This window comes from Acanthochromis polyacanthus, chromosome 5 (genome assembly GCF_021347895.1).
Source record: "Acanthochromis polyacanthus isolate Apoly-LR-REF ecotype Palm Island chromosome 5, KAUST_Apoly_ChrSc, whole genome shotgun sequence".
Taxonomy (NCBI): domain Eukaryota; kingdom Metazoa; phylum Chordata; class Actinopteri; family Pomacentridae; genus Acanthochromis; species Acanthochromis polyacanthus.
In genome coordinates, this window is record NC_067117.1 from 13,027,473 (window position 1) to 13,054,557 (window position 27,085).

The window sequence follows — 27,085 nt, forward strand, 5'->3', positions numbered from 1 at the left end:
CTCAAACAAACAAAGACAGCATTAATGTGTACATAATAGGGGCAAACTCTTATTTCTCCCTTTCAGCCCACGCACACTTACACACACTAAAGCACTCCCCCCAAAAGGAGGGATTTATCGGAAATTCAGCAAAAACACACAAAAACCTCTGCTACAAACGAGGTTCAGTTTACTTGTTACAAAGAGTTCTACTTGGTCTGTGAAGACTTGTGTAGAGTCTTCTCTTGCTATGGAAACTGCCTTCTGAAGTTTGGAAAAACAACTCTGATCATGTCAAAGAAGCTATTCAGGGATGGGAATAACAAGTTCCGTTTCCAGCAGAACGGGAGGGGGGGGGTGGAAGTGGTGGTTCGGCGCGGTCGTGGCGGCGCTGCAACTTCCAATTGCTGGGCCGTTTACAATCGAACGACAGGTTGTTAACGTCGTTAACAAGCTATCATTAACGGCGTTACCATCTCGCGGGAGTATTAGCAACAATAAAGTGTTCAAACTTGAAATGAAATACGCGGAAGTCCACGGAAGCGCACCGCGGAAGATTCCCATCCCTGGCTATTGTGTTGCATTATGTGAAATTAATCTTTCAGCATTTCTGGAGATTGGTCAATAAGTTCTTCTAAATCTATTTCAAGAAATTATTTTAAAAGTCGTGTTCATGTGGCTCGCCAGACAGTGTAAAAGTGCAAAACTAATTTGCCTGATTACCATATTGATTGTTCAAAGCATGTTTAAAGCAAAATGAAATGGTGAAACCAGGACAAGATCAAAATAAATGCTCGTCTGCAGTAATCACAAACTGCATTAAGCAACTTGTCCGTGGTAGCTCTCTGTTTCTGACTGCACTGATTTTTACCATTCCTGTTTTGTTTTAAGAATACTGTCGTTGTTTCTCTCTCTGGTGTCCGTGATGTGCAGGTGAAGGAGTGACGTCCGTGACACTGACTTTCTTTAAAAGTATTTTATTAAAGGAAAGAGCAGCATCAGTACAGACAGAACCTGCCTGGAAGGAGTCGGCCAATTGAATCCCTCCCGACACTGACCAGTAATCAGGTTTTATAGGTTTTAACATGTAAATGAGTACAACATATGGTTATTTATTGTCTAACACATGGGAAACAAGTGAGGAGTATCCCCAAACAAATCCCCCTTATCTACAACAGCTGAAGAATCCCTAAATCAGTATTTTAGACAGAAGAACCCTCATAAAAACACCTCCAACAGGGCTCTGTAAACAGGAGAACACATTCCCATGGCATGGGTTGAATATAATGCAGGTTCCATCTGTGGTCAGAGACACCAGAGCAAACACTGCATCTCCTTTCAAATACTATAACAAACAAAACAGATTCCAGTCTACTAACTTATTAAGTAATACATGTAACAGATCAGATACCACAATACATTAAAACACTGATGCATTTCAAAATTATTCTGAGGGAACTGTATACAGTGTACAAGATATGCATTTAAATTTGAAGTCAGCCTGTAACTGACTAACACAATTAAAGCATTACATTTTTTTTGAGATCTTTGAATTAGGTCAGCTTTAATACATATGATGTGCCATATGAGCCACAGGACATTGAGAGGCCAGTGACAAATAAACATAAATTAGAAAACCTATGCATTGTACAATTAACATGTCAAACAGTTGTGGCTTCTCAATAATTCACATTCTTCATGTACCTCCAACATTGTCAAATCATCAGCATTTATCAAACAACAACCAACCACACAGTAATCTCTTAAAAACCACAAAGGCAACAATATGTAAAGCCACAGATTGCATTAATAGAGGTATGGGATGATTATGTTTTTGACTCATATGTTGAGTCCTTCAGCCCTCCATGGTTTCAATGCCAGTTTCTCTTAATGTCTTCCTGTAACTGACCACATCAACCTGTGCACATGTTAGGAAATGGGGCATTTAGAACCCAAGCACAGACACAACAGGCAGGCAACAGGAGTTAAAGAAAAAGGGGTTTATTCAACTACAACAAAACCGAAAACCGGACTGTGGTCGCAAAGCAAAACCAAGCAACTGAAAAAAAACAACTGAACTAAGGGAAAGTACTCACACATGGGGAAACCAATACTGTGGGTGAAAACAAACTGAGGTCCATCCAAACAACTGAGTCCAAAGGGTAAATCCACAAAGGGGAAAAAGCAGACGAGTCCATAAAACTGATGCAGTCCAAACCTGTAGGGAAAGCGCGGGAGCAGTGTCTAAGGCCCCATCCACGCCAAGACAAAACGCTTAACAGTTTCTAAAACGATCGCGCGCAACATGCGCAAACAGAAGAAAAAACAGTGGGCATGCGCACTTGCGGCAAAAGTTGTAAACAGAGACCAAGCCGGGAAGTAAATAAAGTGCCGTAATGTGTCCTCGATAATTGTTTCTTCAACTCGGTGGTGATTGATGATATTTTGCTGCAACAGGAATAGTAGGGTCACTAGCTTCGTTGCCACGTGTGGCGCATGCGTGTCAATGAAAATACGAAACTATGACGCAAGCGTATCTGAAAAGTAGCGGATAGCCAGTAAACACAGAACACATTTCACTGGAGAGAATATCTGCTACCCAGAAAAAAAAATTGGACTCATTTAAAGAAAAATGGTCTCCATTTATAAATTCATTAAATATTAATCTATAGCTCTTGCTTGTATGTGGGCGTATGCCACTGCCTCCGTAAAAAAAAAAAAAATTGTAATACCTGTTCTGTCTGTGCGTATGGTCTGACTTTCCTCTGCTTTATTTCAGTTTATTAACCCTCCAACTCTCAAAGATTGATAGCACCATGGACTTCAAGGCCGTGTGCATGCACTGGTGGTGTCCTTTCCCTATGGTTCCCGGGGTTGCTCTCTGGCTCTGAGGAGTCGGGATGGCCCTTCTCCCTGGGGGTGGATGTCTCCGGTGTCTCCCCCATTGAGCTCTGGATCTGCTGGGTCTGCAGACTCTCCCGGGGCCTCGGGGGTGTCGGCAGCTGATCTCTTCTGGGGCGCCTGGCTGGTCCTGGGGCTTGGGGTGGGTCGGTCCCTCCGTTGCTCCCCTGTCCCTTCCCGCTCTGCTTCCCTCCTCCTCCCTCCTCTCCTGCCTGCCCGCTCCTCCTCGCTCCTCTCCCTCTCCTGGGGGGGGCCTGTGGCCCCCTGCGGCCGGGGGGTCTGGCCTGGGGGCTGGGTGATCTCTCTGGGGGGTGGCTCTGGCTCATCTGGGCACAGGCTCATCCTGGCCTGCGTGCCGCCACTGGAGTCCAGTTTCTGCTGGCTGGGGGCCTCCGTCCAGGCCTGGTGCTGTCCTGGGGTGGGTGGGGTCTCGGGGGCGCTGCGGGGTGGGCGCCCTGCGTCCAGGATTACCCTGACCCCTCCTCTCTGGATTTCCCCCAGCCTTGCCATCTCACCACCTCTCAGACTCTCCCCGGCCTGCCTTTGGATTCCACCCAGCCTCACTCAGTGGACCAGCTGCCCCCCCAGACATTCTCCAGACCACCATAGCCATTCTCTGCTGCCACCCACACCACCAGTGCTGTGCTCCTGTGTGTTCTCCGCTTGCGTTCACCACTGCTCCGTCACACTTTCACATATTACAGAGAGGGACAACCACCCAAAGGAGAAATCAAAAAAGTCCACATTAAAAAGGATTATTAATATTACTAGTAATAAACTTGAAGCTGTCGTAGTTTCTCTGATGTCCGTGATGTGCAGGCGGAGAAGAAACGTCCGTTGACACTGACTTGCTTAATAATGAGTTTATTATAAGGAAGAACAGCATCGATCAGACAGAGAGACTGTCTGGGAGAATCCGGCCAAATGAATCTCCCCGAACAGCAATCTGAGATCATATTTATATGTTTTGGACAAGTATGAGGTCACAATATATGTTTCCTAATTAAAAGACATCTGGTCATGGAACAAGACCCTGCAGAACAACCCCCTATCATTAAGACACCCAAAGTCTCATTCGAGCCCCAAAGAACAATTATCTTTACCTGGACATAATGATCCCCAATCTAATCACAGAAATGACTTCCTTCAGCAAAAAAACACATCTATTCTAATAAGCAACATATATCTCAACATATATCTCAGATCAGATACTACAAAGCAAAGTGATAACCAATGCCCAGTGGCTGAAGGTTCAGATCATTATGGAAGATAAGTGGATGCCATGTAATTCAGTTTTTTCTGCAGAACAATTAACTTCATATCAGACAATCCAAGATGTAGGATGCTTTACTTTCTCAATGCTAGTTACAAGCTGAAAGTTTAGGTACTGATTTTCCTTAATTCCTAAGTATTAATTGCCTTCATTTTCTTTTGCGTGAAATATTTTCAAATTCTTCAACATGGTCACCAGTTAAAGTTGCGCAACAAAGAAGTCATCCAGGCGTCTCTGCAGGGCGGACTCAGCAGACATGAGCCAGCAGTTCATTGTCAGAGGAAACACAACACCATAGTCAACCGCAGTGGCACTACAAAAGAGAGACAACAATTTGTGACGTATTTTTATGTAGTGGAGTAACAGTAGCACTCTTAAACAGCTTTCTTTTTTGTGGCAAAAAAAAAAAATCTTTTAAACATAACAACTCAAAGGAGGTAAATGTACCTGGTGGCAGAAATCTCCTGGTCTTTGATCTTCAGTTTTGTGAGGGAAGCTTGCTGCACCTCCTCATAAACTGCTGGCAATAGAGCTGCACACACAGAATCAAACAATAAAGCAAGACTTAAAGGAACAAACCACAGAATGGTTGCCTCATTTATGTGATTTTTTCTGCAGCTGGGTGCAAACATCACATGCAATATATAGTGTAGCTGATATTAAATCACACTAGCCAATGCAGCAGTTTTCCAAGCCACACAAAGACATACTCACAGACTCACTGAGTCTTTTCACCCACCTAAAATTCCCTCCATGTTGGTGGCTGACGGCTTCTGTCTCAAAACTGGCCAAAGCAATTCTTTGCCATTCTTCTGATGAACTAAAATGACCAGGCGAGCATCTGCAGCTGCAACATCGATTTCCTTGTCCCGCCGAATCACTGTCATACTAGAAGAACATGAAGCTTCTTTTAACGTCCTGATCACTCAGATGGCTCTACTGTCAGTTTGAAGAGGTTAGAAGCTAATGTGGGCCTAAACATTTGAATACAATCAGACAACCAATCAAACTAGAGTTTTTATCATCTAACATATTTAAAATCAGCAGTTTGAGTGCATTATCGCTGTACAGGAGCTTGACTGTAAGCATCAGTTTCAAAATTTAAAATTACGAATGATAAAAATTCTGCATCATAAATAGTTTAAGTCGGGCCCTGTCTTTTTGAAGGCTGAAGAGTGTTTTTTGTACAAATAACCAATCTGTGCTTTCAGTGCCTCATTTGTGAGAGTGACACTTGTTTAAAACCAAAATCCTCAAATTTTTAGAGGTCCACTTTAATTTCTTTCTGAGGTTTTCAAGACATTGATACTATTCTCATGTCTTTACATCATGAATCTCTAACCTGCAGCCACAAAGCTTGGTTTTGATTAAAGAGCAGAGACCAAAGATAGCAGCTATAGTGTTGTTCAGTTCAGAAGTAACAAAATCTGTCCACCAGGACATTTCAACGCACTAATAAAAGCCATACGCATTTAATCAGCACAGAAACCTAAATGTAAAAACAGCAAATTGCTGTTTTTCAGGGGTGAGGTCTCAGAACATTTCTTGGCAAACTTCAAATACTGAAATGTAAACTATGCTGAACTGCACCAAACATCATAGTAAAAATCAATTCTCTCATGTAACTACTGATGAGATAATAAATAATTAGATTTATTAACATGTCAAGCTGTTGCTGATGTGAGAATCAACCACACATCTGTACAGATTCATCACTGTGTAATTCCAGACCATTACAATGCAAATTCACCTTCCGACTGCGATGGGATCCTGTCCAGTGTGGTGTGTTACATTCTGCCCCACTCGCACAGTGACTCCTGTGGTGGTAACTTCAACATGCTGATCAGCAGTGAAGTGGACGACAATCTTTTTGAAGCCCCCATTTGTTACTGAGTCAAGCTCACCGTTCACATACAGCTCTGGAATAAAACAGACCACATACCGCTCAATACCACACTACAGACTAGGCAGATAAAGATAGAAATCACTGTCTATGACACACTGAGGACAACATACTAAATAACAGGGTTTTGTTGACTGAGCAGATAAAGACTGTGAGGGAGGATAATGAGGAGGAACATTACTGACCTCTGCTGGGGTGGTGCAGCAGTTTAAGGAGAGCAGCTCCGTTGACATCAAAGCATAGTGGAGGAGATGCACTGTCAGATTTCAGCAAAAATCTGTGCAAAAGAGGGGCTGAAGATATGGAGACACACAGAGTTACACAGCAGATGGAAAATTAACAGCTTTCACATGCAACATCAATTTACTAAAGTACAGCTGAATTGTAGCATGTTTGAAGTTCATCTGTTCATTCTAGTCTCAGCTTTGAACGTTTATGGACCAAATTATCGTAGTTCAGAGATTACATACACACAGGAATGTCCTAATTATGGTGCATACCTGTCATAAAAAGTTGGAATATAAATATATTTTCTAACTACTTTATTCAAATATTGACAAAACATATATTGTACATATTTTTTTTGCGTGTTGTTTGGACCAAATTCACTTGTTTCAAATGTGTGTGTTGTGTGTTAACTAAATCTGTACCTCCCTCTGTGTCTGTGCTCTTGTGTGAAACAGAATTACAAATACTCTATACAAACCAGTATATATAAACTGTACAAATCAGTTATTCAATAGTGTACCAGAAGTTGCTGCTGCTGTTGACACGAAGGTAGGACGAGGACGCTGAACAGGTGCTGTAAATAGATTTATAGGAAGCCAGTTACATACTCTGATATCACAGAGCTTTAACAGATATTTATAGAGCATCCATGTTCTGATTCCTATCCCCAACTTCAAAACAAAAAAACTAAATGTTATTTCATTCCTCATCTGCCTCATCACCTTTAGAAATATATTTGTACTTTAAATCATTTTTGTTGCTGAAATTTGTGCACATGCGTTTAGACCTATTTGTGTCTGTAGTTAAAAATTTTCTGTGAAGGAACATCTTATTCATGTGACTGCCACTTTTAGTGACTGTCCAACAAAAATACACAAATTCTTTAGTATATCTGAATCAGTTGGCTGACAAATTAAAGTTAAAAGTAATTAAAATATAATTAATTAGCTTTCACAGCTTGTGTTGTGATGTAAATGTAGGTAATTTCTAATAATTTCTTCAAATATTAGAAGGACAGATTCAGAGAACTGTCCACTTCCTTATGACATGAATGTGGATGGTCAGTGCCAAAATTACAGATGTAGAAGGACAGCTCACAACAAACACAGAAAAAGATTATGTTTACGTCTCTTAAGTTTTAGTTTTTGATGCCCACTGCCGGCACGACCTTAAAAAAACAAAAAACACAAACAGTAAAACATAAGAATTTATGTTTATTTAGAAGTGCCTTAAACAATCATATCTAAAGATGACTGTTGAAGGCATTTCTAAATAAATGTATATCTTTAAATACTTTTTACATTTTGTGTCACTGCAGTGTTATCAGTATTACAGATATATTCTGCATGAAGAAGTTTCTTTTATAGAAACAATTCTCAGAAAAATGCAACTATAATTTTTGTAATTTTGAAAAAAAATCTTTAAAAATCGCAAGACATTTATGTTATTATTGGTTAAAAAAAAAACAGTTTTATTTGAATGGTTGAAAGAAGAATGGAGGCTTTAATGTGTCTAGTAATTGGAAATCTAATTTGTAATTCAATCGAGTTTCTTCCACACTTTGAACTCCTCACCTTCAGCCACATTTCAGTTTACCGCCTGCATTCAAAAGTAGACGTCATGAAAACAGGTGAGAGCTTAGTCACCGCAGTCATTGCAGGTGTTCATAAACAGCTTCTTTCCCTCAGCTGTCATTCTACTGAACTCTGCACTACAGTGACAGCCCCAACATCCCAACACCCCTCCCCCATCCCTGTTCACCCTGGACTTCATACTGTGCATATGCTGCATGTATGCTCCATCTGTTGTTGTTCATACAATTTATTATTACTATTTATACTCATACTGCTAATCCTGTATGTACACTGCATGTATAGCATTAATGCTGCTTACACTGTCCATACTGTCTATGCTGTTCATACAGTTGATGCTATTCATAGCATTTATACTGTTTATACTGCACTTAACACCATTTATCTCCCCTTGTAGATTTGGATCCAAATTCACTAATGAACCTCAGCATGTTTTTGGACTGTGGGAGGAAGCTGTAGAACCCAGAGAAAACCCACACGTGAACAGTTAGAACATGCAAACTCCATGCAGAAAGATCCAGTCCCAGGCTGGGATGCAAACTGGGGATCTTGTAGTTGCGAGGTGACGGTGCTAACCACTGATCCACTGACCCTGGCAACACTAAACATTAATTATGTTTATACTTTAACAAGTGTGATCAGTGACAGCTCCGTTTTGTGGAGTTCAGGACGTAAAGAGCTCTCTGCTAACAGAAATCACAGGACCTCTTCAGAGGCTGTGCAGAATCAATGCTTTGGCAGGTGGAGCTTTTTTGGTGGCACGCACAGAACGAACAGCATGTTGGGCAGGTGTGATCTTAATGTTGTGGCTCATAAATATTGTCATATCAGAACAGTGCAGATGTGTGTTCATGCCATACCCTCATAGACGTCCATGACAAAACCTGAGTGGGAAGATAAACATAAAATTTAGATAGTGTAAGAAATATTCATCACTTGTTCATTAGATTACAGTATCACAGGTGAGTCTCTGAGAAGTTATAATTGCTTCATTAATGCATGACTTCAATGTTAAATGATTATTTGTTCTCATCTGTGGAAAAAAAATTCAGTTCCGTCACTTCATTCAGTTTCAAATTATTGTTGATTAACAAATTACATTTCACACATAGATAATTTTGTCCACTTTTCACCCACACTAACTTATTAATGCAAACAAACTTATAAACCACAAACTTATAGTTCTGTATCCATATAATTTAATTTCATTGTCACATCATGTAAATGTGTCTTACCTGGTATCATCCCTGTTGAGAGAGAATGTTGAAAAAGAGATATTAGATGCTGAACTGGTCATTCTGTATTATCTTTGTTTTGGTCACATTGATATTAGAACAGTTCTTGGATTGCTTCTCAAACTTTGTCATTAAATGGATGACATGGAGATTAAATGAATAGAAACTCTTTATCATGATTTTTTTCAAATTCTTGTTGCTCAGAAGTGTAAACTTTTGATTTGCATTCATTCATGGAAAGCAGAGCAGTCTAGAAGATATTTTAATTGATTCAAATCAGACTCAAAAGGCTTTTATAATCCTGCAGAGAGCATATGATGTTCAAATGTTGGTATAACTTACAATATAATTTAAGGAGAACTGATATCAAATAAAGACAGAGAGCAGATTGGATTTTAACAAGAGATACTGCAGTCAGTGAATGTGTGTTTTAGTTATAAATTATTATATAAATTCTATCTAGGAACCAGAAGATTAACTCACTTGATTTATAGAAGTTATTAAAAACCAGAAAACATCAACATGCAATTTTGATCCATCAAATCGTGTTTTTAAAAAATATATGACAGGACGATATCTACAGATTTGGAGTCTTTTCTTGTCATTAACTTTAAGAAACTTTCACTCAAGCACCAGAAATCCACGTTTTCTGATACGTACATTGTTACATTGTTATTCTTTATCTCAATAAATACTAAAATACATTTTACATATGCATCACAATAGAGCAACTATGAGCTGTATGACATACCTGCACCCTGAGGCAGAGTCCTGCACTGGGTCGGGTACCCGTGGGTACCCAATGGGTACCCGCAAAAACAGCTGATTTGCGGATGTTTTTTAAAAACTTTTTTTTCTTGGGTTCGGATCTGGATGGGAAAAATAGCTTGCGGGTGGGGTCGCGGGTTGTAGATTGACTCATGAGAATCAATATACAATAATAATAAATAAATAAAATAAAAACTTAAGTTGGAAGTTGTTTGTAAAGCTGTGACGTGATCCATCTGCTGCGACTGCAGCTGGCACCGCGTCTCTTCTGCATCCATTTCCGGGTTACCAAAACAACAAAAATGCCGGGGGACCATAGACTGTATCTATAGTGGACGTAGCATCTGGCTCCAGAATTGAAGCCAACCCGGAAGTGTCAAAAACTTGCAATATCACGCCGTCCGCTAGGGTTGGCTCCAAAAAGCCTTTGTTCCATAGACCCCAATTCATTTTTGGAAAAAATAAAATTTGATAGAATGATTTTCTGCAGCTCAGGATTTTTTTCCTGTTAGTTTTCATGGTCAAAATGAGAAATCAGGTGGCCGATCTTAAAATAAATCAATACTGAATTTTAAATAAATCGTTCAAGTTGGCGGAGCCAGGGGGCATGGCTATACTTGATAGACAGCAACAGAAGCCTCTGCGGTAAAATGTGGGCGGGATAAGAGAGTCCTCAGCCAATCCTGCCCCTAGTTGCTCTCCGGTCCAGTCTGTTTGATGACGCTTTTTACGTCACTGGCTCCAAAAAAATCCAAAACGGTGACCAGGAAGTAGCAAAATCCGGGCTTCATTTTCTCAGCGTTGAAACCAACGGGTGACGTCACGGTTAGTTTACGCCTGCGGGGGACGTGAGAGTAAAGCTGCAGAGCGGAGAGTACAAATTAGCCGAAAATTCATCCTCGAGAGCTAAGTCTAAAGTTTGGAAGCATTTTGGTGTTATCATAGATGAAGAAAATAATCAAGTCACTGGGTTCACTGCCTGTAAAAGTGCAGTAAAGTGTTGTCTTACGATAGCCGCAAAGTGGGAACTTCATCATTGAAGAAACACTCGGAGTCGAGCTGCTCTGGAAATGCCGCTGCTGCAAAACCAATCGATCACTTCTTCACAAAAAAAGGTGAACTTAAAGCACCAAGAAAGCAAGACAAAGAGACTGTTACAAAACTAGCAGTAAAGTTTGTATGCAGGGACATCAGATCTTTGGAAACGGTGTGTGGGGACGGCTTCACGGAATTAGCACAGGGACTAATCGACGTTGGTGTGCGGGCTGGCCGTGTCGATGCAACGCAGCTGTTACCAGATCCAACAACTGTATCTCGCAGAGTGAGTAAATGTGCTGAAGAAATTCGCCAAAGCATCATTCCTGAGCTGACAGAACAGTTAAGTGAGTTTAACGGAGCAGTCACTTTGGACATGTGGACTGATGACTATAGAAAAATAGGCTACATCTGTCACACACTACACCAACAACAGCAACTGGGAGCTGGTGGAACGAGTGCTTTCTACGTCGGAATGGGACAGTACGCTACGTAAAACAGCTGAAAACATCAAACCAGCAGTCATCCAAGCCCTGAGAAGATACAACATTGAGGAGTTCTTCTCCAAACTTGTGTACATTAAGACAGGGGTTCAAACATAGTGGCAGCCCTTCGCACAGTCACAAGACTAAGCTGTGCTGCACATGCGCTAAACACTGTACTGTACACTACCATTGGGAAACCAGACGAGGGGGATGTGTTTGGAGAGGAGGTTTCTGCACTTATCAATGGAGCAAAGTCACTGGTGACCTACTTTAAGCACACAAGTCTTTCAGACGCGGCTGAAAAAAACACTGAAGGCATCAGTGGAAACGCGCTGGAATTCAATCCATACAATGCTGGAGTCGATCAGCTGTCAGTATGAGGACGTTCGTTCCTTGCTGCTGGAAAGAGGGGAAGAGGGTCGTCTTAATGACTTGCCTGAAGAAACATTGCGTCCAATGGTGATGTTTCTTGAGAAGTTCAAGGAGGCTACCAAGGCACTGGAGGCATCCAAAACTCCATCCCTTCACCTCACTGCTGTGTGGTTTGACCGCCTGAAACGCCACCTGCAACCATCCTCCACTGATAACCAAACATTTTCCTCTCTGAAGGGAAAATGCCTCAAAATCCTGCTCGACAAGTACGAGGTCCACCTCCTGCATAAGCTGGTCATGTTTCTGCATCCAAAGCTGAAAAGTCTTAAACTTCTTGTAGATGAAGATGAAGTGGCAACAGTGCACCACGAAGTGCGACGTCTTCTTAAAGGTGAAAATTAAGTTAACACAATGTATTTTTCACAGTGTATTTATGTATGTGTGTATACTAGTAGCCTAATTTGTATATATTACGTATGTATCACTTTGGATTTTCATGTTTTTTTTTCATTTGTCTTTGTTTTGTCCTGAGTATTATAAAGTTGCATAGCCATAATATTGCTCCCTCTATTACACCACTTTAGACTTAAAAGACAAGCGTGGATCACCTGAACACTGTGTCACTGCTTGTGTCCCACCACCTGAGAAGAAATCCCGAGCAAGGATGGAGGCATTATCTGATGTCGAAGATTCTACTTCTAGCGATGATTCCAGCACCCAGGATGAAGTGACCAAATACATCAACTTCAAGACAAAGAAGGCGGATAATTTCGACATTCTCAACTGGTGGAAGGAGCATGCATCAGTCTTCCCATGATTTGGCACACATTGCTTGTTCGATCTTGTCAATTCCAGCTTCAAGTGCAGCAAGTGAGCGAGACTTTTCCACAGCTGGATTTGTGATCCAAGAGCGCAGAAGCCAGTTGAAACCAGGGACAGTGGATGACATTCTTTTTCTGCATAGCAATTTAAAGAGACACTGAGTCGCAAGTTTGCTTCAAAGTGGCAAGGATGTTGACTGCAACACTGCATTTAGTTTGTTGGCTGCAGTGCATCCTACTCTCACTCATGCCATGGTTGCCACTAAAAAAATAAAAATTAAAAAAAAGAGTATTTTTTACATTTGGTTTATCTTTTTTCTTGCACATGTGTTTTGATGTTTACAGTGGTGGATTAGTTACTTTCCTGCCAGAATGTTCACCTTTGGGTCTATATTTGTTTATTAATCCATGCTATTTTCCTCTCAGGCAATCTATTGGCCAGTCACTTTAGGTTCTAATATGTTGCAGTATAACAGTGGCTATAGAGATGTTACTGAGAATGTTAAGACTGTTAATTTGTTTGAATATTGGAATATCTGGTCTGAAAATTCTCAAAGTGGAATATTTTTCAGGTGCCTACAAGTCACAGTTTTGTGGCATGAACCAGATCTACCTCAGTTTATGTACAGTATTTTATGTGTTGTGTCACTGTACTGGTTTACTTGCACTGATTTATTTTTGTATTAGCCAGCCTGGCTGTAATGACACAGAGATGTGCTTTTTGTTTACCTCTTTTGTTTTAATTTTTGAGCTGGACTTAAAATTTGACTTTTATTGTCCATAAGGGCAGTTAAAAAACAGTATTTTGTCAGTAGCCCATACTGCCTTAAATAAATTGATGTGATGCATTCATTCAGTTCTGAATTTTTGTTTTTGTATACGATTGTTAAAATAGATGGCTTTATAATTGAGCTAAAACGAATCTTTTCAGTTGAGCAAACTACAGAAAACTATCTTGGTCATTATTTACTCTCTGAGGCTTCCGCTATTTTGCGACAGTCATTGGCTCAGCTGTTGAAACGCGTTTCACCATCTAATAACACAATTTGTGATTGGACGAGAGCATCAAACGGTCTGCCACCGTCTAACAAGCGCCACTTCCAAAACAGTTAATAGCTATTTAGATATTTGAGAAATAAGTGGATAAAACGTACAACTATCACTTTGTAATGTTCCTGAAGTGTTCAAATATTACACAGTGTTTCACTGATGGATTACTTTTCTCCTCGATGGATTCGAAAACATGTCACGGCTCGTAACTGCTGAACGCTGCTCAAGTCTAGACAGAAAGTAAGTCTACTATTACACACGTAAAGTTCCCTCGAAGAGATTAAAAGTTTAAAAGCATTAAACATAACAAACGAGTAGTTTTACAGTTGTATGGGAGAAGAACACGCAGGGTTGATGATTCATGACTGAAGTCAGGCTTTTATTGGAAGAGCTGCTTCATTCAGGTGCGTTGTTTACTCACTGGCACCTTAACTGTGGCGATATGCTGTTCAGTATTCAGACAATATGACCCAAAATGATTATTTTAAATACGGGTTACGGGTCGGGCTGCGGGTCGTGTTTCAACGGGTCGAATCGGGTCGCGGTACTAATCGGGCTGATGCGCGGGTTTGCGGTTCGGTTGCGGGTTTGTACGTCCCCGGGTCGGGGCGGGACGGATCTTGAAAATTGGACCCGTGCAGGACTCTGCCCTGAGGAGGGTCAACCCTTCCCTCTTAAAAGAAAAAGACGATATAGTGCCGTCATTGCAGTTACAACTTTACTCTGAGAACATCATGTTATGTAAATTAGCTTGTAGCCTCTCAAATGTGTTTTAGAGAGACACACCTGAGCCAGATTTTTTGCTGATCCATGCCTTTGTTTTGATTAGAAAATAAACATTCAACTGACTGTGTAATTCATGCAAGAACTGGCAAAACATTTAATACATAAATTAGTAGTTTTGGTCAGGTATCAATTAGTCAAAACTGTGGAAAGATTGAACATTTATTTTCATGTAACTTTCTGGCTTTGATTCAAATTTATCTGATGCATCTTTGAAGATGACTGTCTGTGTTCATAATAATTTACATAGGAAAAATAGTGCAGACAGAAAAGATGTATAAATGTCATTTCATCTTTTAAATAACCATAGTTTCCACCCCTTTAAGCACAATGAAACAACACACACACATATATATTTATACTGTGCAGAATTAGAATATAATGACAATGCTGCATGTATGCTGTAAGTTGTGTGCAAAATACAATATCTCCTGACATATCTGGCAACACAACACTTGCTGAAAAGAGAATAATAAATGACCTTGCATTGGTGATAAACTGTATTGTAAACTGTTGCAGCATGATACAAGTAAGAATTGCTTCATTATTGCATTCATTTAATCTAAAATAATTATTTGTTCTAACTTGTGAAAAACAAATTATTCAATTCTGTCAGTTCATTCATTTGAAAATTATTGTTGATTAACAAACTGAATTTCACACATACATAATTTTGTCCACTTTTCACCCACACTAACTTATTAATGCAAACAAACTTATAAACCAAAAACCTGTATCCATATATTGTAATTTTATTGTCACATCATGTAAATGTGTCTTACCTGGCATCTGCACTGTTGAGAGAGAATGTTGAAAAAGAGATGTTAGATGCTGAACTGTTCATTCTGTATTATCTTTGTTTTGGTCACATTGATATTAGAACAGTTCTTGGATTGCTCCTCAAACTTTGTCATTAAATGGATGACATGGAGATTAAATGAATAGAAACTCTTTGTCATGATTTTTTCAAATTCTTCTTGCTCAGAAGTGTAAACTTTTAATTTGCATTCATTCATGGAAATGAGAGCAGTCTAGAAGATATTATAATTGATTCAAATCAGACTCAAACGGCTTTTATAATCCTGCAGAGAGCATATGATGTTCACATGTTGGTATAATTTACAATATAATTTAAGGAGAACTGATATCAAATAAAGCTCGAGAGCAGATTGGATTTTAACAAGAGATACTGCAGTCAGTGAAAGTGTGTTTTCTATATAAATGAATATACAGATTCTATCGAGGAACTGACTTGGAGGATTAACTCACTTGATTTTAAGTAGTTATTACAAACCAGAAAACATCGGCATGCAATTTTGATCCATCAAATTGTGTGTTTTTTAAAATATATGACATGACGATATCTACAGATTTGGAGTTTTTTCTTGTCATTAACTCTAAGAAACTTTTCAAAATAAAATACATTAAAAAAAACTCTAAGAAACTTTTACTCAAGCACCAGAAATCCATGTTTTCTGATGTGTACATTGTTATATTGTTATTGTTTATCTCAATAAACAGTAAAATACATTTTACATATGCATCAAAACAGAGCAACTTTGTGCCATATTTCATACCTGGAATCCAAGGATTGCCAGGTGGTCCCCCTAAAAAGACAGAGATGATATAATAGTGTCATTACAGCGACAAATTTGCTCTGAGGACATCATGTCCTGTAAATTAGCTTGAAGCCTCTCAAGTGTGTTCTAGAGAGACACACCTGAGCCAGACTTTTTGCTGATCCATGCAGGTTTTGATTAGAAAGTAAACATTCAACTGACTGTGTGAATTAATGCATAAACTGGCAAAACATTTAATATATAAATTAGTAGTTTTGGTCAGGGATCAATTAGCTAAAATTCTGGAAAGATTGAACATTTATTTTCATGTAACTTTCTGGCGTTGATTTAAATTTATCTGATGCATCTTTGAAGATGACTGTCTGTGTTCAAAATAATTTACATGGAGAAAATACTGACATGCAATTTTGATCCATCACGATGTGTTTTTTAAAAAAATATATTACCAATTTGGATTTTTTTTTATTATCTCTAAGAAACTTCTACTCAAGCAGCAGAAATCCACGTTTTCTGATGTGTACATTGTTACACTGTAATTGTTTCTCTCAATAAACAGTAAAATACATTTTACATACACATCATAATAGAGCAACTATGAGCCGTATGACATACCTGCAGCCACACCATAGCCTCCTCCCCCTAAAAAGACAAAGATGAAATAATACAGTGTCATGACAGCTAAAAATTTACTCTAAGGACATCATGTCCTGTAAATTGGCTTGAAGTGTGGCCTCAAGTGTGTTTTAGAGAGAGATGTCTCAAAGTTTTGCTGATCCATACAGGGTTTGGTTAGAAATTTAACATTCAACTGACTGTGTGAATTAATGCATAAACTGGTAAAACATTTAATATATAAATTCATATTTTGGTTCGGCATCTATTAGCTAAACTTCTGGAAATATTGAACATTTATTTTCATGTAACTTTCTGGCTTTGATTCAAATTTATCTGATGCATCTTTGAAGATGACTGTCTGTGTTCAAAATAATTTACATGGAGAAAATACCGACATGCAATTTTGATCCATCAAATTGTGTTTTTAAAAAAAATATATATTACCAACTTGGATTTTTTTTTTATTATCTCTAAGAAACCTTTACTCAAGCACCAGAAATCCATCTTTTCTGATGTGTACATTGTTACACTGTAATTGTCTATCTCAATAAACAGTAAAATCCATTTTACATACACACGTGGACAAAATTGTTGGTACCCCTCAGTTAAAGAAGGAAAAACCCACAATTCTCACTGAAATCACTTGAAACTCACAAAAGAAACAATAAATAAAAATTTATTGAAAATTAAATAATCAAAATCAGCCATCACTTTTGAATTGTTGATTAACATAATTATTTAAAAAAACAAACTAATGAAATAGGGCTGGACAAAAATGATGGTACCCATAACTTAATATTTTGTTGCACAACCTTTTGAGGCAATCACTGCAATTAAACGATTTCTGTATTTGTCAATGAGCGTTCTGCAGCTGTCAACAGGTATTTTGGCCCACTCCTCATGAGCAAACAGCTCCAGTTGTCTCAGGTTTGATGGGTGTCTTCTCCAAATGGCATGTTTCAGCTCCTTCCACATATGTTCAATGGGATTCAGATCTGGGCTCATAGAAGGCCACTTTAGAATAGTCCAACGCTTTTCTCTCAGCCATTCTTGGGTGTTTTTGGCTGTGTGTTTTGGATCGTTGTCCTGTTGGAAGACCCATGACCTGCGACTGAGACCAAGCTTTCTGACACTAGGCAGCACATTTCTCTCCAGAATGCCTTGATAGTCTTCAGATTTCATCGTACCTTGCACACTTTCAAGACACCCTGTGCCAGATGCAGCAAAGCAGCCCCAAAACATTACTGAGCCTCCTCCATGTTTCACCGTAGGGACAGTGTTCTTTTCTTCGTATGCTTGGTTTTTGAGTCTATGAACATAGAGTTGATGTGCCTTACCAAAAAGCTCCAGTTTGGTCTCATCTGTCCAAAGGACATTCTCCCAGAAGCTTTGTGGCTTGTCAACATGCATTTTTGCAAATTCCAGTCTGGCTTTTCTATGAGTTTTTTTCAGCAGTGGTGTCCTCCTTGGTCGTCTCCCATGAAGTCCACTTTGGCTCAAACAACGACGAATGGTGCGATCTGACACTGATGTACCTTGGCCTTGGAGTTCACCTTTAATTTCTTTGGAGGTTGCTCTGGGCTCTTTGGATACAATTCCAACGATCCGTCTCTTCAATTTGTCATCAATTTTCCTCTTGCGGCCACGTCCAGGGAGGTTGGCTACTGTCCCGTGGGTCTTGAACTTCTGAATAATATGAGCCACTGTTGTCACAGGAACTTCAAGCTGTTTAGAGATGGTCTTATAGCCTTTACCTTTAAGATGTTTGTCTATAATTTTTTTTCGGATGTCCTGGGACAATTCTCTCCTTCGCTTTCTGTTGTCCATGTTCAGTGTGGTACACACCTTTTCACCAAACAGTAGGGTGACTACTTGTCTCCCTTTAAATAGGCAGACACACCTGAGATAATCATGTCACTCTGGTCAAATAGTTTTCAATCTTTTATAGAGGTACCATCATTTTTGTCCAGGCCTGTTTCATTAGTTTGTTTTTTTAAATAATTATGTTAATCAACAATTCAAAAGTAATGGCTGTTTTTGATTATTTAATTTTCAATAAATTTTTATTTATTGTTACTTTTGTGAGTTTCAAGTGATTTCAGTGAGAATTGTGGGTTTTTCCTTCTTTAACTGAGGGGTACCAACAATTTCGTCCACGTGTGTACACATCATAATAGAGCAACTATGAGCCATATGACATACCTGCAGCCACACCATAGCCTCTCCCATAGCCTCCTCCCCCTAAAAAGACAAAGATGAAATAATACAGTGTCATGACAGCTACAAATTTACTCTAAGGACATCATGTCCTGTAAATTGGCTTGAAGTGTGGCCTCAAGTGTGTTTTAGAGAGAGATGTCTCAGAAAGTTTTGCTGATCCATACAGGGTTTGGTTAGAAATTTAACATTCAACTGACTGTGTGAATTAATGCATAAACTGGTAAAACATTTAATATATAAATTCATATTTTGGTTCAGAATCTATTAGTTAAACTTCTGGAAATATTGAACATCTATTTTCATGTAACTTTCTGGCTTTGATTCAAATTTATCTGATGCGTCTTTGCAGATGACTGTCTGTGTTCATAATAAATTACATGGAGAAAATACAGAGAGAAAATTTACATAACTTTAAGCCTCTCTCTCTCTCTCTCTCTCTCTCTCTCTCTGTATATATATATATATATATATATATATATATAGATAGATAGATATATATATAGATATATCTATATATATATATATATATACACACACACACACACAAGTTGTATGCAAAATATAATATCTATTTTCACATTTGGGAACCTAACATTTGCTGAAAAGAGAATGATAAATGACCTTGCATTAGTGCTGGATTGTATTGTAAACTGTTGCAGCATGATAGAAATAAAAATTGTTTCATTGATGCATTAATTTAGCATTAAATAATTATTTGCTCTCACTTAAAAAACAAATTAATCATTTCAGTCAGTTCATTCCTTTGTAAACTATTGCTGATTCACCAGCAAGGACCACACCATCCATTTGAAGCTTAATTGTTTATTGGATGCAAAGGATTGTTATGCTGGTGATCACTCAGTTGAGCTGATGCGGTGTGGAGGGAAAAGCTTAATCAGAAGGAAACCAGCAGGTAATCTGCTGGTGTCTGCACTGAGACTGACTGAGAATCTGGCATCCTGGTGTGTAAAAGCGGAGAGTTGTTGATGCAGGGGTCAGAGTTAGTGACAGTGGCATCGAGGTGCTAGGAATCATGGCAAGAAGTTGATGACATGTGGTACAAAATGGTTGTGAGGGCAGGACAGTCAAGATTGACCGCTGCTGCAGAAGTGACTGTGCAGGTATCTGCACTCAGGCGTGTTGTAGCCAGCTAGGTTAAGACAGATAGTTTGTCCTTAAGAACTTAACTGGTTTTCCTTTACGTCGACACCTTGCAGCATGAGAGGCGAGAACAAACAAGTGGGAAGGGGAAAGTGGTATGTATGACAGGAAGGGGAGTGATTGAGGTGTGGTCCTGCTTCTGAACCTCAGCTCAAGTTTTTCATCCATCCATTCTCTATACACCGCTTTATCCTCACTAGGGTCCCAGAGGATTGGAGCCTATCCCAACTGACTCAGGCGAAGGCAGGGGACACCCTGGACAGGTCGCCAGTCGCAGGGCTACATATACAGACAAACAATCACACTCACATTCACACCTACGGGCAATTTAGACTAATCAATTAACCTCTGCATATTTTTGGACTGTGGGAGGAAGCCGGAGTGCCCGGAGAAAACCCACGCATGCACAGGGAGAACATACAAACTCCATGCAGAAAGATCCCAGGCTGGGATTTGAACTGGGGATCTTCTTGCTGCAAGGCCAAAGTGCTAACCACTACGCCACTGTGCAGCCCAGCTTAAGTTTTTATGCTCATTAAATGAATTGCATTTCACACATACATATTTATGCTCAGTTTTCACACACACTAATTTGTTAATGCAAACAAACTTACAAACCACAAACTTATAGTTCTGTATCCATGCACTGTAATTTCACTATCACATCATGCAAATGTGTCTTACTTGGCATCACCCCTGTTTAGAGAGAATATTGAAAAGGAGACATTAGATGCTGAGCCATTCATTCTGCACTTCTTTGTTTTGTTTACATTTATGTTGCTCACCAAAACCTGGTGTCTGGTGTATCGGAGATGAGTGAAGACGAAAATGGTATTGAGGAGTCCTGGTATTGGCCTGCCTCTCTGGTGCTTCACCTTCCTTGGGTTTATGAAGCACATCTGTGTTCTCCCCTGGAGGCTTGGTGACCACCATGGATGTGAGTGGGGTCACAAAGCTATACTGAAGTGACAACTCCAAAGCATCTTTCTTCACCTTCTCTTTCTCAGGTCCAGATAACTGCAGCCTGTACCATAAATTGTTATGTTGTCATGTGTGTTTTGAAACATGGACACAACTTACAACAATTATCAGAGAGAAATGAGAGGCCTACTTTTATTTACTTCTGTGTGAAATTGAAGATCCAACCAATTTTGACCAGTAAATCTTTCACTATTATCCCTGGATACTGCATATATGAACAGGAACTAAACACGGCTGTTTCAAATTAAAAAATTTTGGATTTTAAACTCAAGTCAGAAAAAAAAGTCATTTAAAAGTCTGACATTCTCAACAAATTACTGACTGAATACAAAAAAATAATGAATAATGGTTGGCCAACAAGAACAAAGAGAAAAGACAGCAGATGTCACACTTACTCTTTCTCCAGAAGCTGTTTAACTGTGAGGTAGGCCCAAACCCTCTGGATGTGGCCACCAGACTCCGTTCCAGTCGACTCCACAGAGGTGTTTGTGCCAGAAAAGGTTACCCTTCTATTCCCCTGTCAAAATTCAAGAGAACTTTAATTTCAACAACTTTCACAAAAGTCATTACAACTGTGGTGCAATAAGAATGAAGATTTACCGAAATGGCCACAACTTGTGGAGTGAGAGTTTCCACGTCATTGTCAGTGATCTGACCAGCCACCACGATCTCAGAGCCATTATAATACATGCTGAAGTTAGTCTGGGTAAGATTGGTTCCACCAGCATAGAGTAGTGTCAGGTCTGTCAACAGAGGAGTAGCTACCTCTTCATAGAAACCCTGCATACATATAATATACACACCAGATGAATGTTTCACTTTTACACAGCAGCCAAACATTAATTTCTTCAGTAGAAATGGAAAATATTGCATTGTGAAAAGTTTATTGATAAGGTGAGGAACATACCTTCAGCTGCAAATCAGCGTCAGAGTCTTCATAAATTCGTCTTGCCACACCATTGTTCTGTAGTGACATTTTCTCAAGGAACTTAAAATTGACGTCAAAACCAAAACCAAGACAGTAGAGTGGGAATTTATCTGCAATGGCCCTTCTGACATTGGACTGTATCACTTCAATATTTGTCTCGCCTGCAAGGACACAAGACATGGTCATCTGAGCACTTTCTACAGTACACTCAAACAACTATTTGAAAAATCAGTGAAGAAATGATGGCTTGTGTTGGAACGCATACATGAATATCTAGGAAGTTGGTCTCTGTCCTCTGATGTAACCCACAGAAGTATACTAACCTTTGATAAACTACTGTTTAAAAATAAATTAATGAAACCCTTCTATACAGATAGTTCATTGTCAGGAAGGGCTGTCTGACGTAAAGCGATTTAAATATTCTTAACCATAAGAACCCACGGTGACACCCGTGTAACAAGCACTTTGAGTGCCCCAGTCTCTTCCTTGTAAAGCTTTTTGTCTGACCTTAACTCCTTAAGTCCTTCAAGGAAAAATGGGTCTGGGTTCTTATGGGTTAAACAGCGCTCGATTTAGACGGTCGCCAGGTCACCATTTGCGACTAAAAACGTCGCAAATGGCGACCTGGCGACCATCGAAATAAAGCCCTCGATCGAGCTGAACCGCCTATCATGTTTTCTTCATGGAGGCAGCCACTTTGTATGATGTCATCAACCTGCCATGATTCCCGGTGCTCGTGGCGACCTGGCGACCATCTAAATCGAGCGCTGTTAAATGTGTTTTGCTGCTGACCCTGTCTATGTCAGTTAATGTTTTAGTTTCTGTGCTGGTCCCTCTGTCAGCTTCTCCAAATCAGAGGCATATTGACTGTCATATACATAGATAACACACTGACTATTGTTAAGTATCTCATACAACATTTCAAGGAAACTTAATTTATATTGTAAGATTTGACAGCACTATGACAAAGATTTGATTTGGGTTAAACACAAAAGTCAAGATGTCCTTCATTGTCATGGTTAATGGAATGGTTGAAAGAAGCATTGCTGATAATTGCTTTGAAACAGAAATCCAGCAGGTTCTCCAGTGTAAATCCAATGTTTTGTCGACACAACCATCCACCCCAAGCTCCCACATGCAGACTTTATGCATGTAAATGACAATCGTCTCCATTGCTCCTGTTACATGTAGTGCAACCAAATGTGTGATCGGTATTTTTATGACAGTCTACATTTCTAAAAGTATTTGTGCCCATTTGTGTGCAGGTGTGCTTTATTATAACCTGAGGTTGGATCTCCATCTGTGAGAAGTATAAGGATAGATGCTGAACCTTCTCTTGGATGTGCATTCAGCATACTTGCTCCTTTCAACACTGCTTGGTTAATGTCTGTGGCTGAAATGCAACAAGATATGTTTTATTACTGTCATTCTGCTTCCATATGTTCATATTCCAAAATGAAAATATTGATTGAAAAATCTCACCTCCTCTATCTCTTATTGTCCTTGCAAAATTCTTGGCGCTCTCCACATTTTCACTGCTGGCCTGAACAAGTTCTTGTTTCCAGTGAATAATGTTACCATCAAAAGTGATAAGACCAAAGTAGTCATCTTCAGCCAGGTCATTTAAGATGTGGATTAATGCGATTCGTGTCTGGGCAAAAACAGCATGAACACAATAACATTATTATTCAAGTCAGAAATAATATAATAGTTATGTTACATGTTAGTTTGTGTTCATTCTGAAATCATGTACTTGGCTGTAACGTTAATCTGTGAGAGATGTTGATAATCTGTGCCAAACACATGCTCTTCAAATTCTGTACCTGCTCTATTTTTCTGCCATGCATTGAGCCACTTTGATCAATAAGAAAGACAACATTTTTTGGTATTCGGGAAAGACCAGTTGGAGCAAAGTGATGAACAAAGTACCCATCAGATTTCTTCAAGGGAATAAGAAGAAAGAAGTTAGACTGGCTGAAAGTTACTGAAATGACAGGAAAACATATCAAATCAATTCATGTGAGCTTATATATTTTTGTTTGTACAGCGCTAATTCACAGTAGAACGCTTTCAGGAAAATAACACTTGTTTTACCTTGATGTCTCCCAGTGTGGTGTCCCTGTTTACATCATAAACAATAACTAGATCTCCATTCATACCATCCACTCCGCAGCTGTCACACGTTTTCTGTTGGTCCTCTGTTGGATAGAAATGCACCCATGCCTGGAAACAGAAAATAAATTCTAATTAATGTTCCCAGACACAGTAGTCAGTGGTTTGTACAGATTGTACAGCGAACAGTATCAACAGACATCATTTTAACATGAACAGTGAACGCAATAAGTGACACCACCATCATGTTTAATTTAGCTAATACAAGCCATAATGAAACAGCAGCTGAATTGAATATAAGCTAAAACAAGAACTAGAATCGTTGCATGCTTTACCTGTTTGTCTGCTTGTTCTTTGGTGATGGCATTAGCCAGGGCTTTGGTGCTTAGTCCTCCTTTCACATTGATGAAACTGATGCCAGCTTTCTCATGAATGTGCACATCAACCTGACATTAAGTGCATTAAAATAAGCAGTTACAATCACTATTATCCCAGCATGGCTTTCTTTGATGATCACTAAATACATGGACAGGAGAGGTACCTTGAAGTCTTTGACAGGCTGCATCGGTCGAGCATGGATTTGCAACTCATACTTCCCAAGGGTACGTTTCATCAGTTCCTCATATGTGAGTTCAAAGGTGACCTTTTGGTGAGCAGCCACAGTGACAGAAGTCTTGAATTCTTCCAGGGTCCTGCCTACAGAGCTAAAGCAAAGACAATAATAGTTGCATTTAATTGCATCAAACATATATGCCTATAGTGAGGACATGAACTGTGAAAAATGTGATTTTGCTGTTCTTCTTGTTTCAGATGAAATATTATAGAGACCTGGATAAATGAAATTGTGCAAGAAAAAAGAAAACATCTGTGTGGTCATTTAAACATCCTCAGTAATTTGTGTGACGTATCCTGAAAAACACATACGGTTCGTTGACAAATACAACATGTTTACATATACCTGACAATTCCAGCGCTTTGGCCACGAGATACAGCTTCAGTATACTGCTTCTGAGCCTGCTCCTTAGCTTTCACAATACCATCATATGCCTGGCCATCTATAAACCTGAAGAGGACCAAGAAAGACATTATTTAAAATCCCAATTTGCCTGCAGTGTTTTTCTTGTGATTCTTTAATATACAGGTTTGTATTTGAAAATGCCTCTAGATGTCCACAGAGCTTCTCTTTTTCTACATACATTCTGAATTTACTGATGAAGGCATTCTTTGGAATCCTAACGTGGAATTCTATTTCCTTTGACTCATCCATACGATTGGCCACACGGCTTGTGATGACAGTGGTGGCATAGCGATCGGTCACTGTAGAGTTGATGTGAAAGCTGTAGATGTCCCAGTCATCCTGAGCAAACACAGAAGCCATGTTTCACAAAAAACAAACAAATAGCTTGACTAATCAAACTGGCTGATGACCAGATGACCAAAGGCTCTCATTGGTGCAGTGGTAGAAACACCTCATTTGTGTTATTTTTTTTCACAAAATGTTTTCATTTCACATTGGCTGTGCAGGTCCACAGTCCTAATATCCCCACATTCATGGCACACACATCAGACTTACACTCATTAGCTAAAGATTTACACTCTGTTATTTGTGCCGAAAAGGGATTTGAATCCAACAATGTGACTGTTTTAATGTCCGTCTCAGCAACATATCACTTAGCAAGACATTGTGGTGTTAACTTCCAATAATTATATCTTAACCCAAGCTTCATTAAAACCTTAATATAATATGATTTTTTTTGTTATAAAGTTCAGATGACTTTTTACCAAATAAAATCAAGTCCCTAGTGGCTTAAGTTAACCCAGCCTGAACAAGAACCTAAATCTCGTCTACCCAAATGTTAAACCATGTTTTCAGCATAGAATTTCATGATTTATGGGAATCTTTGTTCCCAAAATGTTGGTGGGTTCTTTGTTGGTACCTCTATCTCTGTGAATACAATCACTGACATTCCATCATCCTGACCATCACGGATCAATACCAAACCTCAACCATGACCCAAATCTAACTCTAACAAAAAGTAAACCAAACCCGAAACCTTAAAAAGTAAATTGTCCTCACTTGCCACTGGTGTCCGCACGGCTCAAAATCTGTGGTCCTCATATGGACATATGCATAAAAACACATACACACTCATGATTCTATCTCTTCATTTTATAGAAATTTCTTTGAGACTTGCCATAACACTTAACTTTAAATACTACTTTTATAACCCTAAATGCAACCCTGTACCAGTCATAAACAAAGTTTTCATATGTTCTTTTACATATATCCGTAATTCTGTATAGTTTAACGCTCATTTTCCTTCCACAATCTGTTGCTCCTGATTAAATGCATGTGTGTTTTATTTTGTGTAAGTGCTTTGAGAGCTAAGTGAACACCAAAGTTTGATTTATCTTAAAACTGAATGTTTCAAGATAAATCAAATTTATACACACACACACACACACACACACACACAAACGTCTGGTTGTTATATCCCCGTGGGGACTTACCATTGACTCCCATTCATACCTAACCCCTAACCCTTACCCTAACCAACACCAACACAATGCCTAACCCTAAAGAAACTTTTTTGCACTTTTACTTTTTTCAGTAACAACATGGCCAAGAAAACACTGTTTCCCCCAGTGGGGACCTCATTTTTCGTCCCCACCGAGATAGCGTGGACACACACACACACACAGTTCAGTGTGTTGCAACTGACCAAAAGATGCAGAGACAAAACAAAGAGAGAAAGAAATAAAAATCATGCACAAATCAGGTGAAACCTGAAAAATCTGGGAAAATGAAACTGTGGTGCTAAAAAATAGACATGTTCGATCGAGTCAGTGTCCTTGCAGTGTTGTGCTCTGTCCCTGAAGTTTTGCAACCTTACCTTGTTTGGTAGTGTGGTAGCCAAAGCCAGCAGCAGCCCAAAGAGGGTTAGCTGCACCACAGTTCTCTCCATGATGCGTCCCACCAGAGTGCAACCCAGGCAGCTGAAGCTGTCTTTTAAACTCAAACAAACAAAGACAGCATTAATGTGTACATAATAGGGGCAAACT

The 27,085-nt window shown here is 39.3% G+C and overlaps 1 protein-coding gene across 3 annotated transcripts; it reads right to left on the reverse strand.

The window, feature by feature from the left end:
- Positions 1 to 3,728: 3,728 nt before the first annotated feature.
- LOC127534091 (inter-alpha-trypsin inhibitor heavy chain H3-like) lies at positions 3,729 to 27,085 on the reverse strand. Of its 3 annotated transcripts, XM_051948433.1 has the most exons (27): positions 26,917 to 27,085; positions 25,219 to 25,379; positions 24,981 to 25,085; positions 24,564 to 24,726; positions 24,358 to 24,468; positions 24,005 to 24,133; positions 23,734 to 23,850; positions 23,393 to 23,561; positions 23,193 to 23,303; positions 21,890 to 22,071; positions 21,583 to 21,762; positions 21,378 to 21,499; positions 20,787 to 21,025; positions 20,686 to 20,697; positions 18,823 to 18,861; positions 16,618 to 16,644; positions 16,003 to 16,032; positions 15,208 to 15,219; positions 9,112 to 9,123; positions 8,737 to 8,760; positions 7,411 to 7,452; positions 6,805 to 6,858; positions 6,242 to 6,349; positions 5,904 to 6,072; positions 4,893 to 5,041; positions 4,601 to 4,685; positions 3,729 to 4,466 (listed from the first exon to the last, which is right to left on the reverse strand). In XM_051948433.1, the coding sequence occupies exons 1-27, from the start codon at positions 26,986 to 26,988 to the stop codon at positions 4,352 to 4,354; spliced, it is 2,739 nt and encodes a 912-aa protein (XP_051804393.1). In that variant the 5' UTR covers positions 26,989 to 27,085; the 3' UTR covers positions 3,729 to 4,351. The 3 variants fall into 3 exon arrangements, with proteins under 3 accessions (XP_051804393.1, XP_051804394.1, XP_051804395.1); XM_051948434.1 differs by lacking the exon at positions 20,686 to 20,697; XM_051948435.1 differs by lacking the exon at positions 7,411 to 7,452.